The sequence below is a fragment of the Pipistrellus kuhlii genome, unplaced genomic scaffold, assembly GCF_014108245.1.
Source record: "Pipistrellus kuhlii isolate mPipKuh1 unplaced genomic scaffold, mPipKuh1.p scaffold_m20_p_9, whole genome shotgun sequence".
Classification (NCBI taxonomy): domain Eukaryota; kingdom Metazoa; phylum Chordata; class Mammalia; order Chiroptera; family Vespertilionidae; genus Pipistrellus; species Pipistrellus kuhlii.
In genome coordinates this window covers 45,567,677-45,592,724 of record NW_023425595.1, presented here as the reverse complement: position 1 = coordinate 45,592,724, position 25,048 = coordinate 45,567,677, and the positions used below count along the sequence as shown (strand labels likewise).

General features: G+C 40.2%; 2 protein-coding genes and 1 pseudogene across 2 annotated transcripts; all 3 read right to left on the bottom strand.

Annotated features, from left to right (window-relative positions):
- Positions 1-2,908: 2,908 nt before the first annotated feature.
- On the bottom strand, positions 2,909-4,042 carry LOC118712530 (speckle-type POZ protein-like). Its single transcript, XM_036426339.1, has one exon. The coding sequence runs from the start codon at positions 4,040-4,042 to the stop codon at positions 2,909-2,911; it is 1,134 nt and encodes a 377-aa protein (XP_036282232.1).
- A 5,310-nt stretch (positions 4,043-9,352) lies between these two features.
- LOC118712528 lies at positions 9,353-11,381 on the bottom strand (annotated as a pseudogene).
- A 7,733-nt stretch (positions 11,382-19,114) lies between these two features.
- On the bottom strand, positions 19,115-20,215 carry LOC118713749 (speckle-type POZ protein-like). The gene has a single exon (XM_036428647.1). The coding sequence runs from the start codon at positions 20,213-20,215 to the stop codon at positions 19,115-19,117; it is 1,101 nt and encodes a 366-aa protein (XP_036284540.1).
- Between the last annotated feature and the right edge of the window lie 4,833 nt (positions 20,216-25,048).

The window sequence follows — 25,048 nt, the reverse complement described above, 5'->3', positions numbered from 1 at the left end:
TGATTATGGTTGTTGTCGGTCAACTCATGAGGAACCCATTTTCCAAACTTTTGGACTTTGCCAAGTGCACGCAATTGATTGGAAATTGTTTTTTGTGAACAATTTAAAGTTGTCGCAAGCTCTTGTTGGGTAATTTGAGGATTTTGCACCTAAAGAGCTTGAAGAGCTTCTTGATCAAAATTGGATACACGGCCTCGACCACTCTTGTCATCTAACGAAAAATTTCCCTCGCGAAATTTCTCAAACCAACGCTGGCATTTTCTGGCGCTAACTGCATCTTGACCAAGAGCACTACAGATGTTTTTTGCAGCCTCACTTGCTTTTCTTCCTAATTGGAACTCGTAAAGCATGCAGTGCCAAATATGTTCTTCATCCGCCATCTTCTTAGCCCTAGTTTTGCAACAAAAACCAAACCAAACAAACTTTTTCAAGCAAAACTTGTTAATTGCACTTCACACGTTCTGTAGATACCACGTGTTTGAAGGTTATGTCAATAAAAGTCAATGCCAAGCAAGATTTTAAACGAATGTTAAAAACGACATTTTAACATTTTAAACGAATGTTAAAAATTACTAGACCTGATATGTAGCTGTAAAGGGGGATCTCTTAAACTTTGGGGCAGAAGGGATGGACCTGAAGAATATTGTGCTACATGAAATCAGCCTTCTTCTTGGATTTAAATTTATTTTAGACACACCTGTATTATTAAATTTCCAGATGAAATTTTAGAAATAGAGCAAAATACAGAGAACATATTTTATGACATACATCATGCATGATGATTTTCCCAAAATGAGTAAAGTACACACTAATACTTATGTTTTGAATGTTAACATCATCCAATCTAATAAGAGTAATATGCAAATTGACTCACTCCAACACACAAGATGGCTGACTTCATGTGGTCAAAGATGGCTAACCCCATGTGGAAACAAGATGGCTGCCACAAGATGGCCAGCATAAGAAAGCTGTTGGAAGAGACCAGGCCTGCAATGTAGGACAGTTTGGGGGGAGCCAGGCCTGCAGGGGAGGGCAGTTGGGGGTGACTGAGCTAGCAGGGGAGGGCAGTTCGTGATAACCAGGCCTGCAGTTGAGAATAGTTAAGGGCAAATAGGCCTGCAGAGAAGAGTAGTTGGGGGAAACTAGGCCTGCAGGGGAAGGCAGTTGGGATAACAGGCTGGCCAGGAAGGGCAGTTAAGGGCAATAGGGCCAGCAGGAGAGTAGTTAGGCATTGATCAGGCTGCCAAGGGAGTGGTTAGGGGTGATTAGGATAGCTGGCAGAAGTGGTTCGGAGCAATCAGGTGGGCAGGCAGGTGAGCAGTTGGGAGCCAGCAGTCCTGGATTGTGTGAGGGATGTCTCACATTGGAGAGGGTGCAGGCTGGGCTGAAGGAAACACTCCCACCCCTCTTGCACAGGCAGAAATTTTGTGCATCAGGCCTCTAGTATTTCATAATACAGTAAATGGATTTTCATGACATAAGGAAACTAAAAACAAAAAACGGTAACATATTTATCTTAATTGATAGTGTATTAGGAAAATGCAATCCTTAGATATTGGATTTGCTCAGCATGTACAGATTCCTAATCTATTTCTAATCAAAAGTGGCTAAAGCAAAAGATAGGCCTGCGACAGGGAGAGATAGAGCAAGAAGAGATTCTACATACAAGGAAATGTTGAGCTATATTTCTAAAGGTCACACTTCCACCTTCATGGTCCAAGAATACCCTTACTCAGCCAATAGGTTTGGGTACATACTGCTTTACAAGTGGGGAGATGGTAAAGACATTGTAGTGAATGTGAGTTTTAGCACAACCCAGGGGGGGGGAAAAAAAAAGTCCATCTGGCCATTCATATTCAGCTCTTTCCAATCATTATTACAGACTCAAGAAGCTCAACTCCAAATGTCTCCCAGGAATGTCTCCCAAAGGCAAAAGTCTGAGCACCCCAGTCATGAAAACACTCAGATTCAAGAAAGACACATGTGCCCCTTGAAGACCAGATCCCACACAGAGGCTTATAAAACCTCCAGGTAGAGAGATAAGACTATTAGCTCTTCATGGTTGAAAAGTGAGAGTCATTACAAAAAGAAAAAGAAATCATGTGGACAAATTGTAAATAAAGTCATGGGGCAAAAGTTGGTTTTTCAAGATGTTATTTTATTATGAGGTACAACAGCAAGAGCAGTTTTGGTAGTCAGATCTAATAAAGTGCAGAGATGACCACAACAAGTGCAGAATAAGCTTATCCCTAAAGAAAGACAGTTGAGCATTTTTCTAAATTTAAATGTTCAGGGTCCAATATAAGCCTTACCTCACCCTGGCCATTATCTCAGTGTTTAGACCTTTGACTCAGACATGAGGGTCAGGGGTTTGAGTCCATTCAAGGGTGCATATCTGGGTTGCATGTTTCACCCCTTGCAATGCATCTGTCCGGGTATTGTGTCTTCTCTTTCTCCGAATCTCTGTTGTTAACTCCCTCCTTGCACTCCCTTTAAAAATCAATGAAAGAAAATATCCTTAGCCCTGCCAGTGTGTCTCAGAGGGTGAGTGTCAATTTATGAACCAGGAGGTCAAAGATCCATTGGTGGTCAGGGCACATGCCTCCATTGTGGGCTTGATTTCCAGTAGGGCACAAGCAGGAATCAGCTTATCAATGATTCACTCTTATAACTTAGTGCCCTCTCACTCCCTTTCCCTTCCACTCTGAAATCAGTAATGATAGGTTTTCAAATATGATCTCTGTAAGGAAAATAATCAAACTAAAAATCTGGAACCAAGATGAAGTCTTCCCCCACCCCCACAGTAGACTAAAAACTCCACAAATGTCGCTGTCTATCTGGTGCTCAATGGTAGCAACTATGGCTTCTGCTTCTGGAAAGTCAAAGAAGTCTTACAACAGGCAGGATCTCAGGACTGCTTCAGGCGCTTGCGTGGGGGTCCCAGACAGCGATCCTGTGCTGAAGCCAGAGAGCAGTACAGCTCAGTCACCAAGCTGGGATTGGATGCCACCATCGCTTGCCACCCCTCTGTCTCCATGACATCTTTAGCATGAGAATTGATGAAATCCACTGCCTGAGTTTTCAATTGATCTGCACTGTGGAAGTCAGCCAAGGTGAGCATTTCTGCAGCATTCTCCACAGACAGCTGGCTGCTGAGGGCTTCCTCACACATGACCTTCAAACGCTCCAGAGCATACTTGTCAGCAGCTGCCAGCAAACCATCAGCCATCTTGTCCAGGTTCGGAGCATTCCCCGTGTAGATGAAGCACATCATTTCCTTAAACACTGCAGCCTCCATGTCAATGATTTCCACCCGATTCGTTATGCTCTCCTGCATTGCATGTCCAAACATGGCCCTAAACACTGGGGAACGAGCTGCTAAGATAGCTTTGTGAGCCTGGAATTCCTGGCCAGCCACACAAAAGCAACAGTCTGTGAACCAGGAATTCTCCCAAAGTCCTCCTAGCTCACTGGCCAGCTGGCACTCAGGAACGTTCACCATCTTCCTAGGATTCTGGCCAGAAATGGTGATGGAATCTTGCACCACACTCACCTCACAGAAGAGGGCCAGCTTGTCCTCAGGGAGAAGACTATTGTCTTCATCCAAGAGAACATCTCTACGGATGAATTTCTTGAATCCCCAGTCTTTGCCTTGTACAAATCTATATGCATGGTGACTCTCGTTGAATTTAATTTTGAATATTTCTTCTCCCTTATCAATCAGGATAAAAAATTGGAATTTTGCAAAAAATATAGTCTTTGGAGAACTGACCAGAACCAGAAAAAGTGACAGGTAATCTTTGCTTTCTTCATCTTGCCCTTTTGGGTATACTCTCAAGCACCATTTCAGTTGATCATTGGCTTCTGATGAAAAGGTTGAACTTTGAATGAATTCACCCATTTCCTGAGGGCAAACGCTAAAGTTACTGATGGTCCACATGTGGGAGAATTTCACTACCTGGATCTGTGTGTGGCTCCAGCTGTCAGCTACAAGGCCTCCGGACATTTCTGCCAGAGGTGGAGGACTGGGAACCCTTGACATTGCAAGTTTGAAGTTTAAACAAGATTTCCAAAGTCAGAGGAAAAGATGTCTGCCCTCTTTCCAGCCAGGTTAAGTCAGTAGTGGGAAGATGAAGTTGTCTTGTCTAACAAGAAATCCCTCAGAGCTGGGCCTACAGATGATGGTAACTGCCCCCTAATCACTGCATACCCTCTACAATGTTCAGGCTTTATTTCTAGTAACAACTGTCCGAAAGATGCATCAAAAACATAAATGCACCTTGGCTGGTGATGCTCAGTGATTGAGTGTCCACCTATGAAGCACAAGGTTTCAGTTCCATTTCAGGTCAGAGCATATGGCCACGTTGCAGGCTCAATCCCCACTGAGGAGCTTGCAGGAAGCAGCAATTCAGTGATTCTTTGTCTTTATTTATGTCTCTATGTCTCTTCCTTCTTCTCTGAAATAAAAATAAATTGAATAAAACACAAATGGTATCATAGTTAGTAGATGCTCACAATATCTAAGATTCATATAATAATATTTACTTAGTTTTGGTGTTGTGTGTTTTTTTTTTGTGAGTGGCAGGAATTTCTTAAAGTGATCCTGTAATCACAGGTGGGGAAGTCCTGCCTGAGATCCATATATGGTCCCCAAAATCAATTATTCAGGCCCTCCAAAAGGCATTAGGGGTAATTTAAATATTTGACCAAATGTACCTGGCTAATTGATAATTATTTAGTTCATTGTGTATACCCTCAAATGATGTTATAAATATCCAATTGTCATTGGTAGAAAAAGAGTTTCTGACTCCTGTAATCTAATGTGTTTACAGGACAGTATAATCCAGGTAGTAGACCCACAAGGAACACTCCCTAGAAATCCAATTATTTTTGCTTTCCAAAACTTAAAAGAAATTGAGAATTATCCAATACTTGGGGACTAATCAAATTTACAAAAATTTTGTCAATCTCATTTGCAAAAAATATTTTTTGTGGACACATTTGCTTTCTCCCCATTGGTAACTAGAGTTATCATCTGTTCCTGTTTTTTGCTCTTTAAATTTTTTTGTTATAAATAAGATCTTCATAAAAGTTTTCATACTTCTATTTCCTATTCTATTACTTTTTTTTAATCATAAGTACAGATTTTTCAGTGCGTTCTAAATACAAGTTACTTTCTGAATAAATGTTAGATATCACAAGCTTATAGTAAATTCCCTTGATGTTCTATATTATAGCAGAAACACTCTAAGTGGTAGCACATACCAAAACATTATTCTTGATCAAAAGGCAGAGTTTGTCTCCTTCCAGCCTCTGGTCATAGAATGCCCATCCATCAGTTATTTAATAACTGTTTCCCAAAGTGTGGTATGGATACACCCAGGGTTATGGGAAGAGTTTGGTGGGGGTATGCACTGCACCGTGCTTAGCTGAGCTAATTCTACATTATCATGAGTACGAGGGTTACTTAGCGTTATGAAAATAATAGAAGGGGTACACATATGTCAAAACTTTGGGAAACACTGATAGAACATAACTTTATTTTTATTTCTATTTAAAGACATCTTAGTAATTATATATTGTTTATTTATGAACATTAAATTCATGCCCAATAGCCCTAGAGCTCATTCCTTAAGGAAGCTTATCTAACAGGTAGAATATTTATATAAAGCATATCCCTGTGCTTTGGTGCCCAAATACCAAAAATCTGGCATAAAAGGCCATGAAAAAGACACTTACTTGCTGTTTGTCCTTCGTTTTATTCAAACTCTGCTTGGAATATTCAATTGGCTGGTTGCAAATTACTCCATCTCAGTGCAAGTCCAAGAATGGCTGGAAAAACACCACGAACATTTGTTTTAGGATTACAAATAAATTCAGTGAATAAGCAAAATTTCTAATACATACTCTGTAAGTAAGGGGAAGGCCTGACTCTATTTTTTGGTATGCTATATCTTCAAGATTTTATATTAAAATAACAAAAGAAAAGGAATTTGGGGAGTGGACATCCTAATAGGTTATTTTAAATAGAAAGGTTTTTATTAACTTTCAGAGAGAAGAAGACAGAAGCATGACTTGTTCATCTTTGTCTATGACAATCTCCCATGTGTCCAGTGCCACTTCTTAGGAAGCCTTAAATTTGTTGGGATCTACTTCAAAGTTTTCAAATAGAGCCTGGAACTGAAAGTTTTAAAGGAATAGCAAAGAGGACCTTTGTGAGTTTTTCTCATTAATTGACTCATTTCTACTTTAGGTTAATGAATATGAAGATTCTTACATGCATAAGTTATGTGAAACATTTTAGGTTTCTTATGATTTTCATAATTAGAGAAATCTCTTTTATGACCGAAAAACATCTATTGGCAATATGAGAGTAAAATAAAATAAAAATAATGAAATAACTTATTATAGCAAATATCAATATATTACAAGTGCTCCAATTCCAGATATTTGAAATATTGATGTCATTTCAATGAACTAAGAAATCTACTTCTCTACTTAGAGAAGATCCCAGACAGTTAAATTGAAAATATTTTTAATAAGATAAAGTAGGCAGTTTTTGAGATATTTACTAAAATAATAAAAACATATTCATTCTAAATATCATACTCACCAGAGTCTACTCTGAGCTCTCCCAACTCTGTAAGTTCTGCCAATAGCAGGGTCCGTAGGAATTCTCTTCAGTCACCAGGCAGCTCCAACTTCGGCCAGTCTACCTTGAAGAAGTGACGTGGGCTCTGTACAGATGGGGCTTTTATATAACTGCCTACCTCACGCCACACCCACTTGCTGAGATTGGCTTAAATTCACAAAAGGAAGTGACCACTTTGAATGGATTATTGTGCTCTGATAATCTGATTGAAGTTATAACATAGAAAACAACGCTTGGGGGCTGACAGCCTAACAGAATGTAAATGTGTTTTGCTGTAAGATACATGAAACTTTTCAATATGCATTACAGTACTAACTATAGTCACTACCTTACAGATGCTTATTAACAGATGTGCCATGCTACCTGTATTTTGTTGAAACCATCACAAGTTAACAAGTTACTGATGCCACCTCCATATGAATTATTTTTCACATTATCAAATGTTTGGGAATTTTAAGTGCTGTTTTTAAAAATCTGTGAAAATAATTAACATTGCTAGAAGATTAAAAAGTGAAAATCTAAGTAACTCAACTTTTAAAAATTATGGAAAAACAAATGTAAAAGCCATCAGAGACCACATATCCTAGAAAGAGGTGAAACTGCTGCCGTCTAACTCAGTGGATAGGATTGTAAGCCAATGGAAGGATCATTGACTTAAGGAGATGACAGCTGTGTATAAAACAGGAAATAGAACTTCCACAGAAACTGAATCAGCCACCATATTGACTTTGAACATTTCAGCCCCCACAACTGTGAGAAACACATGTTGTTTATAAACCACAAGGTCTACAGTCTTTTTGACAAAGAAGTACAAATAGGCTAAGCCGATGTCCTTAGTAGCCATCCATATATCTTTTTAGTAAAGTGCCTTCTTAACTCCTCTAAGTTGCCCAATAATCATTGGATTTACAGTCTTATTTTGAATTGCAAGAGTTTTTTGGATACAAATCCTTAATGAGATATATGTGTTAAAAATATTTTTCTGTCTATGGATTACCTTTTGTTTTATTCAAACATTTAAAAAGTGAACCAAAGTCCTAGCAAGTGTGGGGATGATGGGCAGGAAATATATTTCATCTTGTCTATCTAATCATGTCCCCATCCACACATACAAACATATGTATGTACACACTGCAGTTCTCTTCTGACTGAGATTCCATAGTCCTTTCCTGGTTGCTTCAGAATGGAGGAGCCAGGGAGGAAGCAACCTGTCAGGGTCTTGGCTTGCTGTGACCTGACTTGGGGTTCAGAATGTCAACATTGTCAACTGCCACTCATCTCTCCTATACTTAAGAATTCACCACCCACACTTGAGAATGGCTAGACCACCTGGAGGTTACTGAAAAAAAGTTAGGGGGCTGATACTATCTGTGCCTGGAGAGTTATGAAGGTTGTTGATGGTATTTGCATATAGGACGTAAATAATCTTTCAGTTTAAAAAGGCTAATCTGTCATCTATTATCAGTTAGTACTAGTGGACTACAGTTATCTATTTTTCTTGATATCAAGTGGGACTAGTTATAATTCAAGTTGCTCTTTTTGTTTTCCTATTTTTAATCCTCACCTAAGGATATTTTCGCATTTACTTTTTATAGTCACAAAGTATTTTTTCATTGATTTTTAGAGAGGGTGGAAAATAAAGAAAAAGACAGAAAAATATTGATGAAAGAACACATCAATTGGTTGCCTCTTGCATGGGCCACAACTAGGAGCCTGGTCTGGGAGGAGCCAGCATCCTAGGGAAGTGCCCTTGACTTGAATCACATCCCCTACTAACTCACTCTGCAATTCAAAGCTCTATCCACTGAACCAAGCCATCCTAGGTGCTTGGTTTATATTTTGAAAAATATTTATTATATATCCAAGTCCATGTACTGAAAAATATTGAGTATATTAAGTTGATGTTAGTCTTTGGATCCCAGCGGAGCCATTAAGGGAACGTGCATCTCTGAAATCTATCTCAGGGGCAATGAACCTGTGGTCCAGGGTAAGTCAATGCCAAGTTTAAGAGGTTAGGTATTGTCCCTGGTACCAGCATCTAGCTACAAGTGGGGTCCCTGCTCCAAGAAAACCAGTTCAAAGCCTAGATGAGGAAGAGGGCCCACTGGTGTCCTTGAGCAAATCAGAAAAATTTCCTTTTCCCTACAGGGGGTGTAATTGTAGGTAGGACCATAGGAAAAGAGAACCCAGTTCTTGCAGGGGCAACACCTCAGACACTAGCTCCGGGGACTTGTGAGAGGAAACAGCTTCCATTGCCCAAGGACTGGATCTCAAGAGGGGCTCAGGAAATCCCATAGGCTCCTGTAGCCCTGGAAAGTTTCAGGAACAGCCATGGCCCAGGGAAAAGGAGGGGCTTTAGGAAATAAAATGAGAGGTTGTCCAGGAGCTTACAAAAGGCCAGACATAAAAGGGATTGGAGGAGCCAAGGAATCTTGGCAGCTCCTAAGGAGACTGCACTCATTATAATGTCAGAAGGTAAAACTAAGGGAGAATATATATATATATATTTTTTGAAAGTTTTTTGAATATTTATTTATTTATTTTGAGAGAGAGCATTGATTTGTTGTTCCACTTATTTATCCATTCATTGGTTGATTCTATCAATAGTAGGTACCCTTACCGGGCTGATCTGGGATGGAACTTGTAACTAGGCGTATCTAGATGATGATCTAACCAACATGAATTGCCCAGCCAAGGCTAAATCTCTTACTTTCTGAACAATTCTTTTAGATAACTGGGGCATGAATTACTAGTTCTACTGCACAAGGGCAATCTAGATCTAATTCCAGGATCATCTGGAACTGAGGCTGGCTTCCCTGATGAAGACAGCATCCAATATGCAGCCCCAGCCCTGTCTCATGGTGGCAGCTACCCTTGCTTTACAGGACTTGGAAGGATAAAGGACATGAGAAGGCTCCATGAACTAGCAACACCTTACAGACAACATTCCATCTCCTACCCACAGTGCCATACACACAGTTCTTTTTCATACCTTGGCAAGTATGAGGTCAGTGTATGATCATTTATCTGGAGATATAGGTGTATGTTTGAGAAGGGGAGTGGGAGGAGTGGGGGGAGTTCAGCTTGGGCAGTTGGATCATTTTGAAAGTCCCAGATGAGAATTGTATCATGATGTGAACTACTGACAATCTGGAATTCATCAAACTGGAGTCAGAAAACTGTTCCAGAATGCTACACAAGCGTCCATACACAAAAAGTCCCTGCAGGAGCACGGGGGTCCAAAGCAGCTACAAGATCCCACACTTTAATTTTCCCATCATAAGCTCCACTGACTATCCTCTTATCAAATCGAATGCAGTGCACCAATTCCTCATGGCCTTCTAGCACTCGTAAACATGCACCACATTCTATGTCCCATAATCAGATAGTGTCAGATGAACCACTAACGACCAGCCTGTCTCTGTACTGCAAACAGGCGATGCCACATTTGTGTCCATTTAAGGTCCTCACAAATTCACAAGTACTAGTGTTCCATACCTTTATAGTCCTATCTCCAGATGCAGAAACAATGTACTTGTCATCAAAGTCTACAACATTGACGGCAGCTCTGTGTCCAACTAGCACCCTTTGGAGGGTGATGTCAGTTGGGGAGGCCATATCCCATACAGCAATGGAATGGTCTTTGGAGCAGGTAATCATCATGCCATTATTAAAACACAAGTGCAAAACTGCTTCACAATGATGAATCAACGTGTTTAGCATTTCACCTGTATTTACATCCCACACCCAGACTGTAGTATCCCATGATCCAGTTATAATCACCCTCTTGTCATACTGGAGACATAGGACAGAACCTGTGTGGCCTGTAAGAATTCTCTTGCATTCCAACGTGCTTTAATCCTAGATCTTATAGTGTTTTCTCGAAGGCCGCTTACTATCTTCTGATCATCATACTGCAAACAGTAAACTCCTTTGTTTGTTTCACTTCAGCAGTGGATTCTCTGTAAACTATGTCTACCACATCTCCAATTAGATTCTATTGTCTCAATGTCTTGTATGATTTTAGGATAAAATGCTCTATAAAAAGAGTTGGAAAGAGCATTCCCATCAGGACGCTTGTTTTTGAATAAATACTCTCCCCATCCTCCTCATTCTGCCAGACCTCTCCACAGAGAATCTGTCCTGACCTTTCTCTCCATGAGCTTTTCCCATAACATGCCGTCAGATGTTACTCGGTAACTCCTTGCACACAGCTCAGCAGCACATAGTGATTTGGCATCCAGGTATGACGGAATGTTCGCAGCAATGTGATCCAAACCCCGAGCTGGCAGAGCAGTTATGAAATCCCTCTGTAGCATAGGTTTAAGGTACGAGATTATGTGCCCATGCTGGTAATGACACATTTGGGATATAAGATGTTCCACAAATTCCACTTGATCGGATTCTGACCACTGCTCAAAATATTTGACACATAGTTCCTTTTCCTTCTAATAGCGAGAGTTTCCGTTGTTTTGGGCACAATCATACTGGAAGTGCCATTGGCAAGTTTTGTTTCGGCCACACAATTTTCAGTCTTCATAGCAGTGCTTGATAAACATACTGTTTCTTGGTTTAAGCAGAGTCTGGCACAGCTGTTGTAAGTCTGTCTAAGTGAATTCTTCTCTGGTATTATCTTCCTAGGGGGTTCGCCATTATTACTGTCTTCTCTCTCTGAGGAATTCATAAACTTGAGCACATTTTCCTGCAGCACTGCCTCAGCCAGGTCCATAATCTCTGAGGGCCCCTCGTTCTGCACTCTGCCAGGGCCGCCCCCTGGATGCCAGACCACAGCCAACCAGGAGGATATATTTATATATTTGACAATACTACAATGCCTTATCTGGTATAGCTCTACAGTAATATATCAAGTCCTTTCTCTATAAAATGTTCATTATAATTCTTCCATATTCTTTTCTTCTATGTCAAGTTAAAGAATAAGTTTATTTAGCTCTCTAAATGATTACTACAATATTACAGGTCTTCTGTTTAGTCATGACTTCCAGAAATTCTATTCATATTAAAGTAAAGCAGAGGAAAAACCTGCAAACATACTGGGTGGTAAAACTGGATTCTGTAGGAGACTGGGAGATTTAGAGAAGTCAATAGAAGACTGTTGGAAATGAAAAGTAGGTGAAGGAACATTAACTAGCTGGCCTAGCAAAGGTAGATATGGTGGCACAGCCTTGTTGCCTGAGGGCAACTGTAGGATGCAAACACTTCCCTGGAGGTGAGTGGGGTAAGGGCAGAAAGCTCAGAAGTTCCAGGGAACAGTGAGTGGAGGTGTGGGCTGCAAAGGGGCTCAGGGTTCCTCCTCTATTCCAATCCTGGAGATACCTCAGCCAATGACAAAGCACTGATATGAAGAACCCAGTAAGATGGCAAGGAAGCCTTGAGAGGCTGAGGGTGATTATGGCCTCATGTGGACAGGAAAGAGCAGCTCAGAGCAGGAGATGGATATCCACCAATGCCTATAGAGGCCTCTGAGCAGAGATCTGTGTTCCCCACACAATCTGGGCACAGGTTAGCCCCCATCAGCCCCCTCACCACAGAAAAGTGCAGCTGCCAGGACACCAGGGCATGAGTGGGAGAAATGCTCAAAGACCTCTGAGCCTGAATGAGATGAAGAGCAGGAACCAGCAGGTGCCTGGAGAGTTCTCTCCTCTCCAGACACTCTACTTGGAGCTTGCCAGGTGCAAACCAGGAAACCAGTCTTCAGAAACAGGGGAGCGCAGGAAAGCCCTACTTTCAGCAAGCAGGGCCCTGGTGAGAGGTCACAAAGGGGAAAGGCAAGCCCAAGATATGTGTGTCTGTCATTGCCACCATGGTTTTCTTTTGTATTAAATATTAAACATGTCCCTTTTATTCCCCATTGATCCCCTCCAGCCCAATCCTGACCCGTGCCCCAGGCTTTCATCACCCTATTGTCTGTGTCCATGGGTTATGCATATATGCCTACTAGTTCTTTGTTTGATCATCGCCCACCCAGAACCCTCCCCCACCTTCCTTTTAAGATTCCACATTCTTTCTCAGGCTTCTATGTCTCTGGAACCACTCTGTCCATCAATTATGATCGTTTAGATTCCACCTATGAATGAGATCATGTGACACTTGTCTTTTCTGAATGGCTTATTTTTCTTAGTATATTCTTCTGCAGTACCCTCCAAGCTGTGTCAGAGTGTAAGAGATCCTACTATTTCTTTTCCTGGTGCCTCATATTCCATGATATAAATGTGGCACAGTTGTTGTTTTTTAATCCATTCATCTACTGATGATCACTTGGGCTTTTTCAGAATCTTAGCTATTGTAAATTATGCTGCTGTGAACATAGGGTTCATGCATTCTCTCTGGTTTCTGGTTGCTTAGAATATATTCCTTGATGTCACATCACTGGGTCAAATGGCAGTTCCATTTTTAATTGCAATATCCATGGAGATGGGTCAAGCAGCATGTTTTCTCAGTTTCATTATTGAGTGTAAAGTAGGTATCAGTACAATCAGAAAAAAGAAGATTGAATTCTCATCTCTTTGCTGTATTCTCTCCATCATTCAAGGTGCTCTGAGGGGCACCACTCACCATGTGTTCCTCAGCAGCCTCTCCCACGGAGCAGTGTCTGTGGGCCTCCTGTTCCTGAGAGCTGGAGCAGTGCAAACAGCAGGCTCCTGTGGTCTTCACAGAAGATCTGTTCTGTCTCCTTGTGCAGCCCACACCTATTGTCCTCAGGGCTCAGGATTTGCCTCAGACTGGCTTTTCTGGCCATGGACACCAGATTTTTCAGGATAATATTGATTTTGAGGTTTTTCTGCTCTGATGGTTCCCTGCACACAGGACAACAGGGAGGGCTTTCTGCTTTCTCCCAGGATAAATAGAGACACGAACAACAGAAGCTGTGCCCACAGCCCATGGTGTCTGGATTTGTCCAGAGCACAACAGGCTTGGTAGGCATGTGACACACATGGAAAGCAGACACAGAAAAGCTCCCACAACCTGGAGAAACCATTCTTAACTATTTAACCAACTCCATCCCCCTCCTGCCCCCTTTTCTTCTGCATAAAGAACAGCACCTCTTCTACTGACACCCTTCCTTTTCCAAATAGCTTTGAGTTTCAGGTGTTTCTCCCAAATCTATAGCTTCAGGTGCTGAGTCCTGAAGGCGCTAATACCCCAGCTAATGCTCAATGCCAGTCACTTGCTTGGCTCAAAATATTTGACTTTGATTTCCATTATGCCATGAAAGTCATGTAAGTTCAGGCAATTTAATGGTCATTATATCCCAGAACTATTTTTTTTAATCTTTGAATTTTGATGAAGGGCCAATGAATCTTTTTTGTTTGTTTGTTATGTGTGTGTGTTTTAATTAATTTCAAAGAGAAGAAGAGAGAAAGACAAAGAAAGAAACATTTATGAGAAACAAACATTATTTGTCTGCCTCCTGCAAATCCTCAACAGGCACCCAGACCCTGGACAAATGTCCTCCTCACCAATCCAACCAGTGAGCCCTGGGAAATGGGATGATGCCCAACCACTGATTCACACTGGCTGTGATGGGGTCATTTATATTTCCTTAAACCTGTTAACCGAGCGAGACATATAAATATGTCAAACGTAAACAATATCGGGAATGGGTAGGGCATATGAATACGTCCTGGAAATATATGTTGCACCCTGAGAGAGACGGTATATGTTTTTTTGTAATCTTTATAATTTTTTTAAAATTTATAATTTTTTAATTCGATGTTTCAATTTTTTTGTTGGTATTCTTTTCTATTTTTTATAATTTTGTATTTTCCTTTGTGCTTTATATATAAATAAACAAATATATATATATATATATAGATAGATAGATAGATAGATAGATATAGATATAGATATATATATATATCATTTATTTTAATTATAAATAAATAAAATAATAATATGAAATTACGTCCTCCGGGAGTGACATACTGACACGTCCTAGTGAAAGAGTATGAGCCCATTACAGGTTGCATAATTAAAAAGGGAACTCCCTGGTTAACAGGTTAATAAGTAAGATTCTTGTACTTCACTGGGGAAATGTTGGTGCTAGAAAAATTGGTTAATGCGGTGGGTATTTTCTCTGTTTTCCACATCCCGCACGGAAAATGACAGGTTCCTCAGTGGAGGAGCTGGGGATTAAGAAATTAGAGAAAAAAAGAGACAAGAGGAAGAAATAGATTCATAAAGCTGGGCGCTAGGTGGGCGCCATCTCTCTGATTGAGAGACAGTCACACTCACCACAGACAACAAAGCATATTTATTGATTTTCAAAGGGGATTTTAAGGAAAAAAGGAGTTCCATGTGTGCCCAGATCCTATTCATCAAGATCTGGGTAAGCTACTCATTTTTTGGTATAAGATTTAATATATCAAAATCTGGGTAAGTCAAGGTCCTATTTTTTCCTCATTCCAAGCACTTGAATAAAGATAAGAAATCGGTACTGAAAACAGGATTCTGCCAGTGCCCTTGGGCTTAGCTGATAAGAATGAAAAGAATGTCCTTGTGCCTTCTCAGGGGGCTCTCTACAGGTTAATAAATAGGAGAAAAAATGGCCTTTGGCTTTATTTTTAACAATTATTTGCCCCCAGGGGAGAGTACTTTTGCTTTGGAAGTTAAAGACTATTTTAAAAATTATAACTGTATTAACTTACTAACATCATCTACTTTAAGTAGATGTTCCCATTTGTTGCAAAAGGTTTACAGTCAAGGTGACCTCCCCCCCCCCCCTTTTTTTTTTAACAAAAATCTCTGTATTCCCACAGCTGGCTCATTTAGTGAGAAATGTCAGGGCTGGGATGCATCCAGATTTAAATAGGAAGTTTTGGCAGAGTCTAGATAGGAATTATTCATTTAAAAATATTATTTCTTTGTCATTTTCCCCCATTGAGGTGGGTTTCCAACATGTTACCGTGAGTCTTAAACCAAGTAGTTAAAGGAGACCGAAGTGATTTTCAAAGTAGCTGCCTTGGGAGTAGGCAGCAGGCTGGATAGAGGTGGTGTCAAGGGAAAGCTTCACTTAAGGTCGTGGTCTGCAAACTGCAGCTTGCGAACTACATGTGATTCTTTGGCCCCTTGTGTGTGGCTCTTCCACAAAATACCACTGCCTGTGCGAGTCTATTTTGTAAAAGTGGTGATAGAAGACATTTAAGTTTAAACAATTTGGCTCTCAAAAGAAATTTCAATCATTGTACTGTTGATATTTGGCTCTGTTGATTAATGAGTTTGCCGACCACTGACATAAGGACTTGTGCAGGGAGCACCCAGATGGCTAATTTGACTGTTAACTTGAACAACATCTTAACAATATATGTGATGTCAAGGCCAGGGCCACAGCCGTGAAATGGGAGCTGAGGGGAGCTATCCTGTGCCCAGGGCTGTGTGTGGAACACAGACCTCCACCCAAAGGCCTGTGCAGGCACTGGTGCCTGCCCCTCTTCTGCTCAGAGCTGCTCTTTTCTGTCCACAACAGGCCATAATCACCCTGAGGTTGATAGCAGGACAGAGCAGCTTCTTTTTTAATTTATTTTGGAGAGGCATGGAGGGGGAGATACAGAACATCAATGATGAGCAAAAATAATTGATTGGCTGCCTCCTGTAAGCTTCCCACTGGAGATCATTCTGTAACCCAGGCATGTGCCTCCTCCCAGAATGGGACCTTGACCTCCTGGTTCATAAGTTGAGGCTCAACCACTTAGCGATTCTGGGAGTGCCAGAGCAACCATTTTAGAGCAAAGGTGTACTATTTATGATCTCAGGGCAAGAGTTTGATTCATTTGTATTGTAATAATTTTAAATCTATACTGAAGAGATCTAGAAAATGTGTGTACTTAACAGTGCACACAGCAGGGATGTGGCTTAGCATTTTATGGGAACATCAGCCAGCACAACCAATAACAGCTCAGGAAGTGGTGTGATCATGTGCTAATCATTCCCTGAACATTGTTTAGGACTCCTGGAATTAAGTATGTTGACTATAGTTATAGACATATAATATTTATTTATGTCAGCAAAATGCCTAGTAATTTTTCTAACATATAGCCTATTCACTAAAATTTTTAAAAAATAACAGTGAATTAGTTAAAAAATAACAAGCTGTCAAATTATAAGCAATTATTTGTTAAAGCATTTCAAAATTAACAGGCTGCAGCCATGGATGGTTTTCCTCAGTAGATGAAGTGTAGGCCTGTGGACTAAAGGGTCCCAGGTTTGATTCTGGACAAGGGAATATTGTTGGTCCAGTTTGGGGCTTGCAAGAAGGCAGCCAATACATGATTCTTATCATTGATGTTTCTATCTCTCTCTCTCTCAAATCTCTAACAATCTATAAGAATATTTAATAATAATAAAAAAAACCACACACACAGGGTATTAACTTTCACATGATATAAAACCCAGAAACCTTGTCAAATTCTCAGTCTATTAAATCAAGGTCCAACAAATCAAGGGATTGCATGAAGTTATTTCATTATATACATTAAAAATTTTCTGGAATTGGTAGTAGCCTTCACCAAGATGACGGTGACCGGCAGGAAGATAAGGAGGGAGATTGTATGAGAGTGAGAAAGCAATAGAGGAGTGTGTGGACCTGTGCGAGGGTGTGTGTGAGGGAAATAGGGAAAGTTAGGCCCTACATGTCCGCCAAAGGGCTGCCAATCTGGGCAGGCTTAGATGGCAAAACCCCACTGCTGCCACAAACACTCCGTGGAGGACACTGGCAGCACAGAGACATGCCATCTTGAAAACCAGAACTGCTTGAGACTAGGATCCTAGCCACACCACCAACCATCTGGTTTGGGTAGCAAACAGGGACCATGAAGCCACTCTAGTAGAAGACCTGCGACAACAGCTGCAGACCCAGGGACACCAAGACTGCAGCCTTGCCTCAGATTTCTGTGAGTCACAAAGCCAATCCCCTTCCCCCACAGTCCCTGTGTCAGTGGCACAGAAACTGCCAGATCCCGGGTGCACAATATGGCTTTATGCACACACACAACAGGGGAGCTCTACCTGACTTTCAGCCTTGGTGTGGGACACAGAAGTTGGTTTGTGACCATTCTTCCCGCTAAATTTGATCCTAGGTGAGCATTCTTGGAGATTCTGTTTTCTGCGACCAGATCCCACACCCACTCAGATTTCTAATGTATTTCTAAACCAAAAGATAGTCCTGAGACAGGGAGAGAAAGAGTAAGAAGAGATTCTACATATAAGGGAACTTTGAGCTACATTTATAAATGTCACACTTCCACCTTCATGATCCAGGCAATAGGTTTGGGCACATACTGCAATAAAAATGGGGAGATAGTGAAGACATTGCAGTGGATGTGAGTTTTAGCACAGCCCAGAAAAAAAAAGTCCCTTCTGGACATTCATATTCTGCTCTTTTGAATCATCACTACAGACTCCAGAAGCCCAAGTTCAAATGAGTCCTAATTCTATCTCCCAGAGGTAAAAATCTGAGTACCCGGTCATGAAAACACTCAGATCCAGAAGAGACACGTGTGCACCTTGAGGACAACATGTCATACATAGGCTTATCAAACCTCCAGGTAGGAAGAGAAGACTATTAGCTCCCACTGGCTGCAAAGTGAGAGTCACTGCAAAAAGAAAAAGAAATGATGAGGACACATTGCAAATAAAGTCACGAGGCAAAAGTTGGTCTTTCAAGATGTTACTTTATTATGAGGTCACAACAACAAGAGCAGTTTTGGTAGTCACATCTAATAAAGTGCAGAGATGACCACAAGTGTAGAACAAGCAAATCCCTAAAGAAAGACATTTGAACATTTTTGAAATTTACATGTTCATGGCCCAATATAAGACTCATCTCATCCTGGCCATTGTCTCAGTGTTTAGAGCTTTGGCTCAGACATGAAGGGTCAGGGGTTTGATTCCACTCAAGGGTGCATATCTGGGTTGCAGTTTCCACCCCTTGCAATGCATCTGCCTGGGCATTGTGTCTTTTTCTCTTTCTCTGAGTCTCTGTTGTTACCTCCTCCCTTTGCACTCCCTCTAAAAATCAATGACAGAAAATATCCTTAGCCCTCCCAGTCTGGCTCAGTTGGTGAGTGTCAATCTATGAACTAGCAAGTCAAGGATCCATTGGTGGTCAGGGCACATGTCTATGCTGTGGGCTTGATTTCCAGTAGGGTGCATGCAAGAATCAGCATAATAGTGATTCTCTCTCATCATTTATGTTTCCATCTCAAGCTCCCTTGCCCTTTGAAATCAATAAAATTACATTAAAATATATGATTTATTTAAAAATAAATCTAAAAATCTTGGGCTGAGATGCAGATATCCCCCCCTCCCCCCCCCCCCACACACACACACAGCAGAGGAAAAACTCCACAGATTATGCTGTCTACCGGGTGCTCAATGCCAGCAACTAGGGCTTCTGCTTCTGGAAAGTCAAGGCAGTCTCACAACAGGCAGAATCTCAGGACTGGTTTAGGAGCTTGCATGGGGGCCCTGTGCTGAAGCCAGAGAGCAGTACAGCTCAGTCACCAAGTGGTGTTGGGACTCCACCAGTGCCTGCCACCCTGAGGTCTCCATAACATCCTCAGCATGAGAGTTGATGAAATTCACTGCCTGAGTTTTCAATTGATCTGCACTGTAGAAGTCAGCGAAGGTGAGCAGTTCTGCAGCATTCTCCTCAGACAGCTGACTGCTGAGGGCTTCCTCACACATGACCTTCAAACGCTCCAGGGCATACCTGTCAGCAGCTACCAGCAAATCATCAGCCATTGTGTCCAGGTTGGGAGCCTTCCCCGTGTAAATGAAGCACATCATTTCCTTAAACACTCGAGGCTCCATGTCAATGATTTCCACTGGATTCTTTTTGCTATCCTTTATTGCACGTTCAAACATGGCCCAAAACACTGGAGAACGTGCTGCTAAGATAGCTTTGTGAGCCTGGAATTCCTGGCCAGTCACACAAAAGCAACAGTCTGTGATCCAGGAATTCTCCCAAAGTCCCCCTAGCTCATCGGTCAGCTGGCACTCTGAAGCCTTTACCATCTTCCTGTGATTCTGGCCAGAATTGGTGATGGAGTCTTGCACCATGCTCACCTCACAGAAGAGGGTCAGCTTGTCCTCAGGGAGAAGACTGTAGTCTTCATCCAAGAGAACATCTCTACGGATGAATTTCTTGAATCCCCAGTCTTTGCCTTGTACAAATCTATATGCAAGGCGACTCACCAAAGTCTTGGTCTCTTCTCCCTTGTCATTCAGGATTGAGAATTTGAATTTTACACAAAATTCACTCTTTGGAAAGCTGAGACATATCAGGTAAAGAGATAGGTAATCTTTGCTTTCTTCATTTTTCCCTTTTGGGTATACTCTCAAACACCATTTCAGTTGATCATTGGCTTCTGATGAAAAGGTTGCACTTTGAATGAATTCACCCATTTCCTGGGGGCAAAAACTAAAGTTACTGATGGTCCACATGTGGGAGAATTTCACTACCTGAATCTGTGTGTGGCAACAGCTGGCAGATACAGGGCCACTGGACATTTCTGCCAGATATGGAGGACTTGGAACCCTTGACATTGCAAGTTTTAAGGTTAAACAAGATTTCCAAAGTCAGAGGAAAAGATTTCTGCCCTTTTTCCAGCCAGGTTAAGTCAGTAATGGGAAGATGAAGTTGTCTTGTCTAACAGGAAATCTCTCACAGCTGGGCCTACAGATCCTGGTAACTGTACTGCATTCACAGCATACTCTCCACAACATCCAGGGGCTGTTTCTAATAACAACTGTCTGAAAGATACATCTAAAATATAAATGCTGCTTGGAGGGCGTAACTCAGTGGTTGAGTGTCCACCTATGAAGTGGGAGAACTCAATTCCATTTCAGGTCAGAGCACATGGCCACGTTGCAGGCTCAATCCCAACTGCGGGGCTTCCAGGAAGCAGCAATTCAGTGATTCTCTGTCTTCATTGATGTTTCTATGTCTCTCACTTTTTCTCTGAAATAAAAACAAAATGAATAAAACAAAATGCTCTCGTAGTACACAGATACCCAACAATATCTAAGATTCATTTAAAAATATTTATTGAGTTTTTTGTGAGTACCAGGAATTTCTTAAAATGACCCTCTAACCACAGGTGGGGAAGTCCTGCCTGAGGTCCATATATGGCTCCCAAAATCATTTATTCAGGCCCTCCCAAGGCATTAAGGGTAATTTAAATATTTGACCAAGTGTAGCGGGCTAATTGTTAATAATTTATGTTCTTTTTGTATGCCCTCAAATGAAGTTACAAATATTACCCCTGTAATCCAATGTATTTACATGACAGTATAATCCAGGGTGTAAACAAACAAGGAACACTCCCTAAAAATTCAATTATTTTTTCTTTCCAACACCTAAAAGAAATTGAGAATTTTCGAATACTTGGGCCTCTTTATCAAATTTACAAAAATTTGCCGAAACTGGTTTGGCTCAGTGGATAGAGCGTCGGCCTGTGGACTGAAAGGTCCTGGGTTCAATTCCAGTCAAGGGCATGTACCCTAGTTGTGGACACATCCCCAGTAGGGGGTGTGCAAGAGACAGCTGATCGATGATTCTTTCTCATTGACGTTTCTCACTCTCTATCCTTCTCTCTTCCTCTCTGTAAAAAATCAATAAAATATATATATTTTTTAAATTTACAAAAATTTTGTCAATCTCCTCTGTAAAAATAATTCTTGTGAACACAATTGCCTCCTCCCAATTGGTAATTAGAGTTATCATCTATTTCTGTTCTTTGCTGTTTAATTTTCTTTGCTATAAATAAGATCTTCATAAAATTGTTCATACTTTATTTCCTATTCTATTACATTTTTATCATAAATATAGATTGCATTCTAAATACAAATTACTTTATGACTAAAATGATATTAAAAGCTTATAGTAAATTCCCTTTGTGCTCTATAATATAACAGAAGCACTCTATGTACTACAACATACTAAAACATTTTTCTTGACCAAAAGGCAGAGTTTGTCTCCTTCCAGCCTCTGGTCATAGAATGCCCATCCATCAGTTATTTAATAACTGTTTCCCAAAGTGTGGTACGGATACACCCAGGGTTATGGGAAGAGTTTGGTGGGGGTATGCACTGCACCGTGCTTAGCTGAGCTAATTCTACATTATCATGAGTTCCAGGGTTACTTAGCATTATGAAAATAATAAAAGGGGTACACATATGTCAAAAGTTTGGGAAACACTGATAGCATATAACTTTACTCTATTTTTATTTCTATTTAAAAACATCTTAGTAATTATATATTGTTTATTTATGAACATTAAATTCATGCCCAATAGCCCTAGAGCTCATTCCTTAAGGAAGCTTATCTAACAGATATAATATCTACGTAAGGAATATCCCAGTGCTTTGACACCCAAATGCCAAAAACCTGGCATAATAGGCCATGGAAAAGACATTTACTTGCTGTTTGAGCTTCTCTTTATTCAAACTCTGCTTGGAATATTGGATGCAAATTACTCCATCTCAGTGCAAGTCCAAGAATGGCAGGAAAAACGACATGAACATTTTTTTTTTTTTTTTTTTAGGATTACAAATAAATTTAGTGAATAAGCAAAATTTCTAATACAGACTCTGTAAGGGGAAGACCTGACTGTATTTTTTGGTATGCCATATATTCACTATTTTATATTAAAACAACAAAAGAAAAGGAATTTGGGGAGGGGACATCCTAATAGGTTATTTTTAAATAGAAAGGTTTCTATTAACTTTCAGAGAGAGGAAGACAGAAGCATGACTTGTTCATCTTTGTCTCTGACAATCTCCCATGTGTCCAGTGCCACTTCTTAGGAAGCCTTAAATTTGTTGGGATCTACTTCAAAGTTTTCAAATAGAGCCTGGAACTGAAGGTTTTAAAGGAATAGCAAAGAGGACCTTTGTGAGTTTTTCTCATTAATTGACTCATTTCTACTTTAGGTTAATGAATATGAAGATTCTTACATGCATAAGTTATGTGAAACATTTTAGGTTTCTTATGATTTCCATAATTAAAGAAATCTCTTTTATGACCTAAAGAACACCTACTGGCAATATGATACTAAAATTTAAAAAAATAATGAAATAACTTATTATAGCAAATATCAATATATTACAAGTGCTCCAATTCCAGATATTTGAATTATGGATGTCATTTCAATTAACTAAGAAATCTACTTCTTCTAGTTAGAGAAGATCTTAGAGAGTTAAGTTGAAAATATTTGTAATAAGATAAAGTAGGCAGTTTTTGAGATATTTACTTAAAAAATAAAAACTTATTTATTCTAAATTCTATACTCACCAGAGTCTACTCTGAGCTCTCCCAACTCTGTAAGTTCTGTGGATAGCAGGGCCCGTAGGAATTCTCTTCAGTCACCTGGTAGCTCCAACTTCAGTCAATCTACCCAGGAGAAGTATGTTGGGCTCTGCACAGCATGGGTTTTATATGACTCCCCTTACCTCAAGCCACACCCCCTTGCTGGCATTGGCTTAAATCTACAAAAGGAAGTGCCCACCTTAAGTGGATTATACAGATTTTTGGTCTGATAATCTGATTAAAATTATAACATAGAAAACAACACTTGGGGGCTGACAGCCTAACAGAATGTAAATGTGTTTTGCTATAAAATGCATGAAACTTTTCAATATGCAACACAGTACTAACTATAGTCATTATCTTACAGATGCTGTAGAGAATTCTTATTAACAGAGGTGCCATGGTACCTGCTTTTTGTTGAAACCCATCACAAGTTAACAAGTTACTGATGCCACCTCCATATGAATTATTTTTCACATTATCAAATGTTTGGGAATTTTAAGTCCTGTTTTTTAAAAATCTATGAAAATAATTAACATTGCTAGAAGTTTAAAAAGTGAAAATCTAAGTAACTCAATTTTTAAAAATTATGGAAAAACAAATGTAAAAGCCATTTTACAGAGACCACATATCCTAGACGGAGGTGAAGCTTCTGCCCTCTATCTCAGTGGATAGGATCGTAAGCCAATGGAAGGTTCATTGATCAGCAAGATCCCCAAATTAATTAATTAATTAATTAATTCTCAGAAATTTATCTCAAGCATTTCTCAAGTTGCAAATCACCTAAGCATATAGTAGAAGAAGTTTCATTGTCCTGCAAAATAAATTAATTCTGTTGGCCTTGTGCCTTCCTGTCCTGCTGTTACATAGTACTGCCCCTTACAGAAATTGTCCAACCCCCACTTGTTCTATTATTTCCTTTATTACTAATTTTGTCATACAGTATTTTAACACTCTTTGAGCCAGGCCCAGCAATCGCATTCCTACTTCAAATAATAAATATAGCAACTAGCCTGGCTGGTGAGGTTGAATTATTGAGTCTCCACCCACAAAACAGATAGACTTGATTTGAATCTTGGTCAGGGCACATGCCAGAGTTGCAGCTAGATTCCCTTCTGGCCGTGTTCGTCAAATTCATTAGTCAACAGAGTCAAATATCAAAAGTACAGAGATTGAAATTTCTTTTGAGAGCCAAATTTTTTAAACGTAAACTTCTTCTAATGCCAGTTCTTCAAAATAGACTTGCCCAGGTCGTGGTATTTTGTGGAAGAGCCACATTCAAGGGCCAAAGAGCTGCATGTGGCTTTTAAGACACAGTTTGCTGATCACGGCCTTATGGGGCTTGCAGCAGGCAATAAATTAATCATTATCTGTCATTATTGACCTCTCTCTCTCTCTCTTTGTCTGCCCTTCCTCTCTGATATCAATTTAAAAACCCACATATTAAAGAGGTATCATACACTGAAAAAAATAAAATAAAATAAAAATAAAAATAAAAATAAAAAAATAAAAACCCACATATTTATCAAAATAAATAAATATAGTAACTAAGTTATTATAACTAAGTTTTGCTAGGTACCATAGTAACTTCACAATTTCCCTCTACCAAATCCAATCTTTAAAGGTAAGGCAAAAGCCCTAGAATCTGCAGTTTATAGAATAGTGAAAAATATAAATTCATGCACACTGAAATAAAAATTTCATAAGGGCTCAAATAAGGAGGGGGGAACTGCAATGTACAACTGAAAGGAAATACAAAGAGGAGATGAATGAATCTGAAAATCCTTTCTCCTCAGCTTTCCCCAGAAAATGGCCCAGGAAAACAATAACAAATGGGAATTAAAGAGGCTGGAATCCCTGCTTTGGCTTACAATGAGGCTGGCAATAAACAGGAAATAGCTACTTCTCTGCCATGGGCAAGTTCTAAAACATTGGACTGACCCTGGTGATGTTGCTCAGCTACTTAGCATTGGCCCTGGAAATAAGAGGTCATAAGAGGTTCATTCACTGTCAGGACACATGTCTGGGTTGTTGGCTCCATCCCTAGTGGGCAGTGTGCAAGTAGCACA

Coding starts and splice junctions, on each gene's coding strand:
- LOC118712530 (XM_036426339.1), bottom strand. CDS start 4,042: ATGTCAAGGGTTCCCAGTCCTCCACCTCTGGCAGAAATGTCCGGAGGC.
- LOC118713749 (XM_036428647.1), bottom strand. CDS start 20,215: ATGTCAAGGGTTCCAAGTCCTCCATATCTGGCAGAAATGTCCAGTGGC.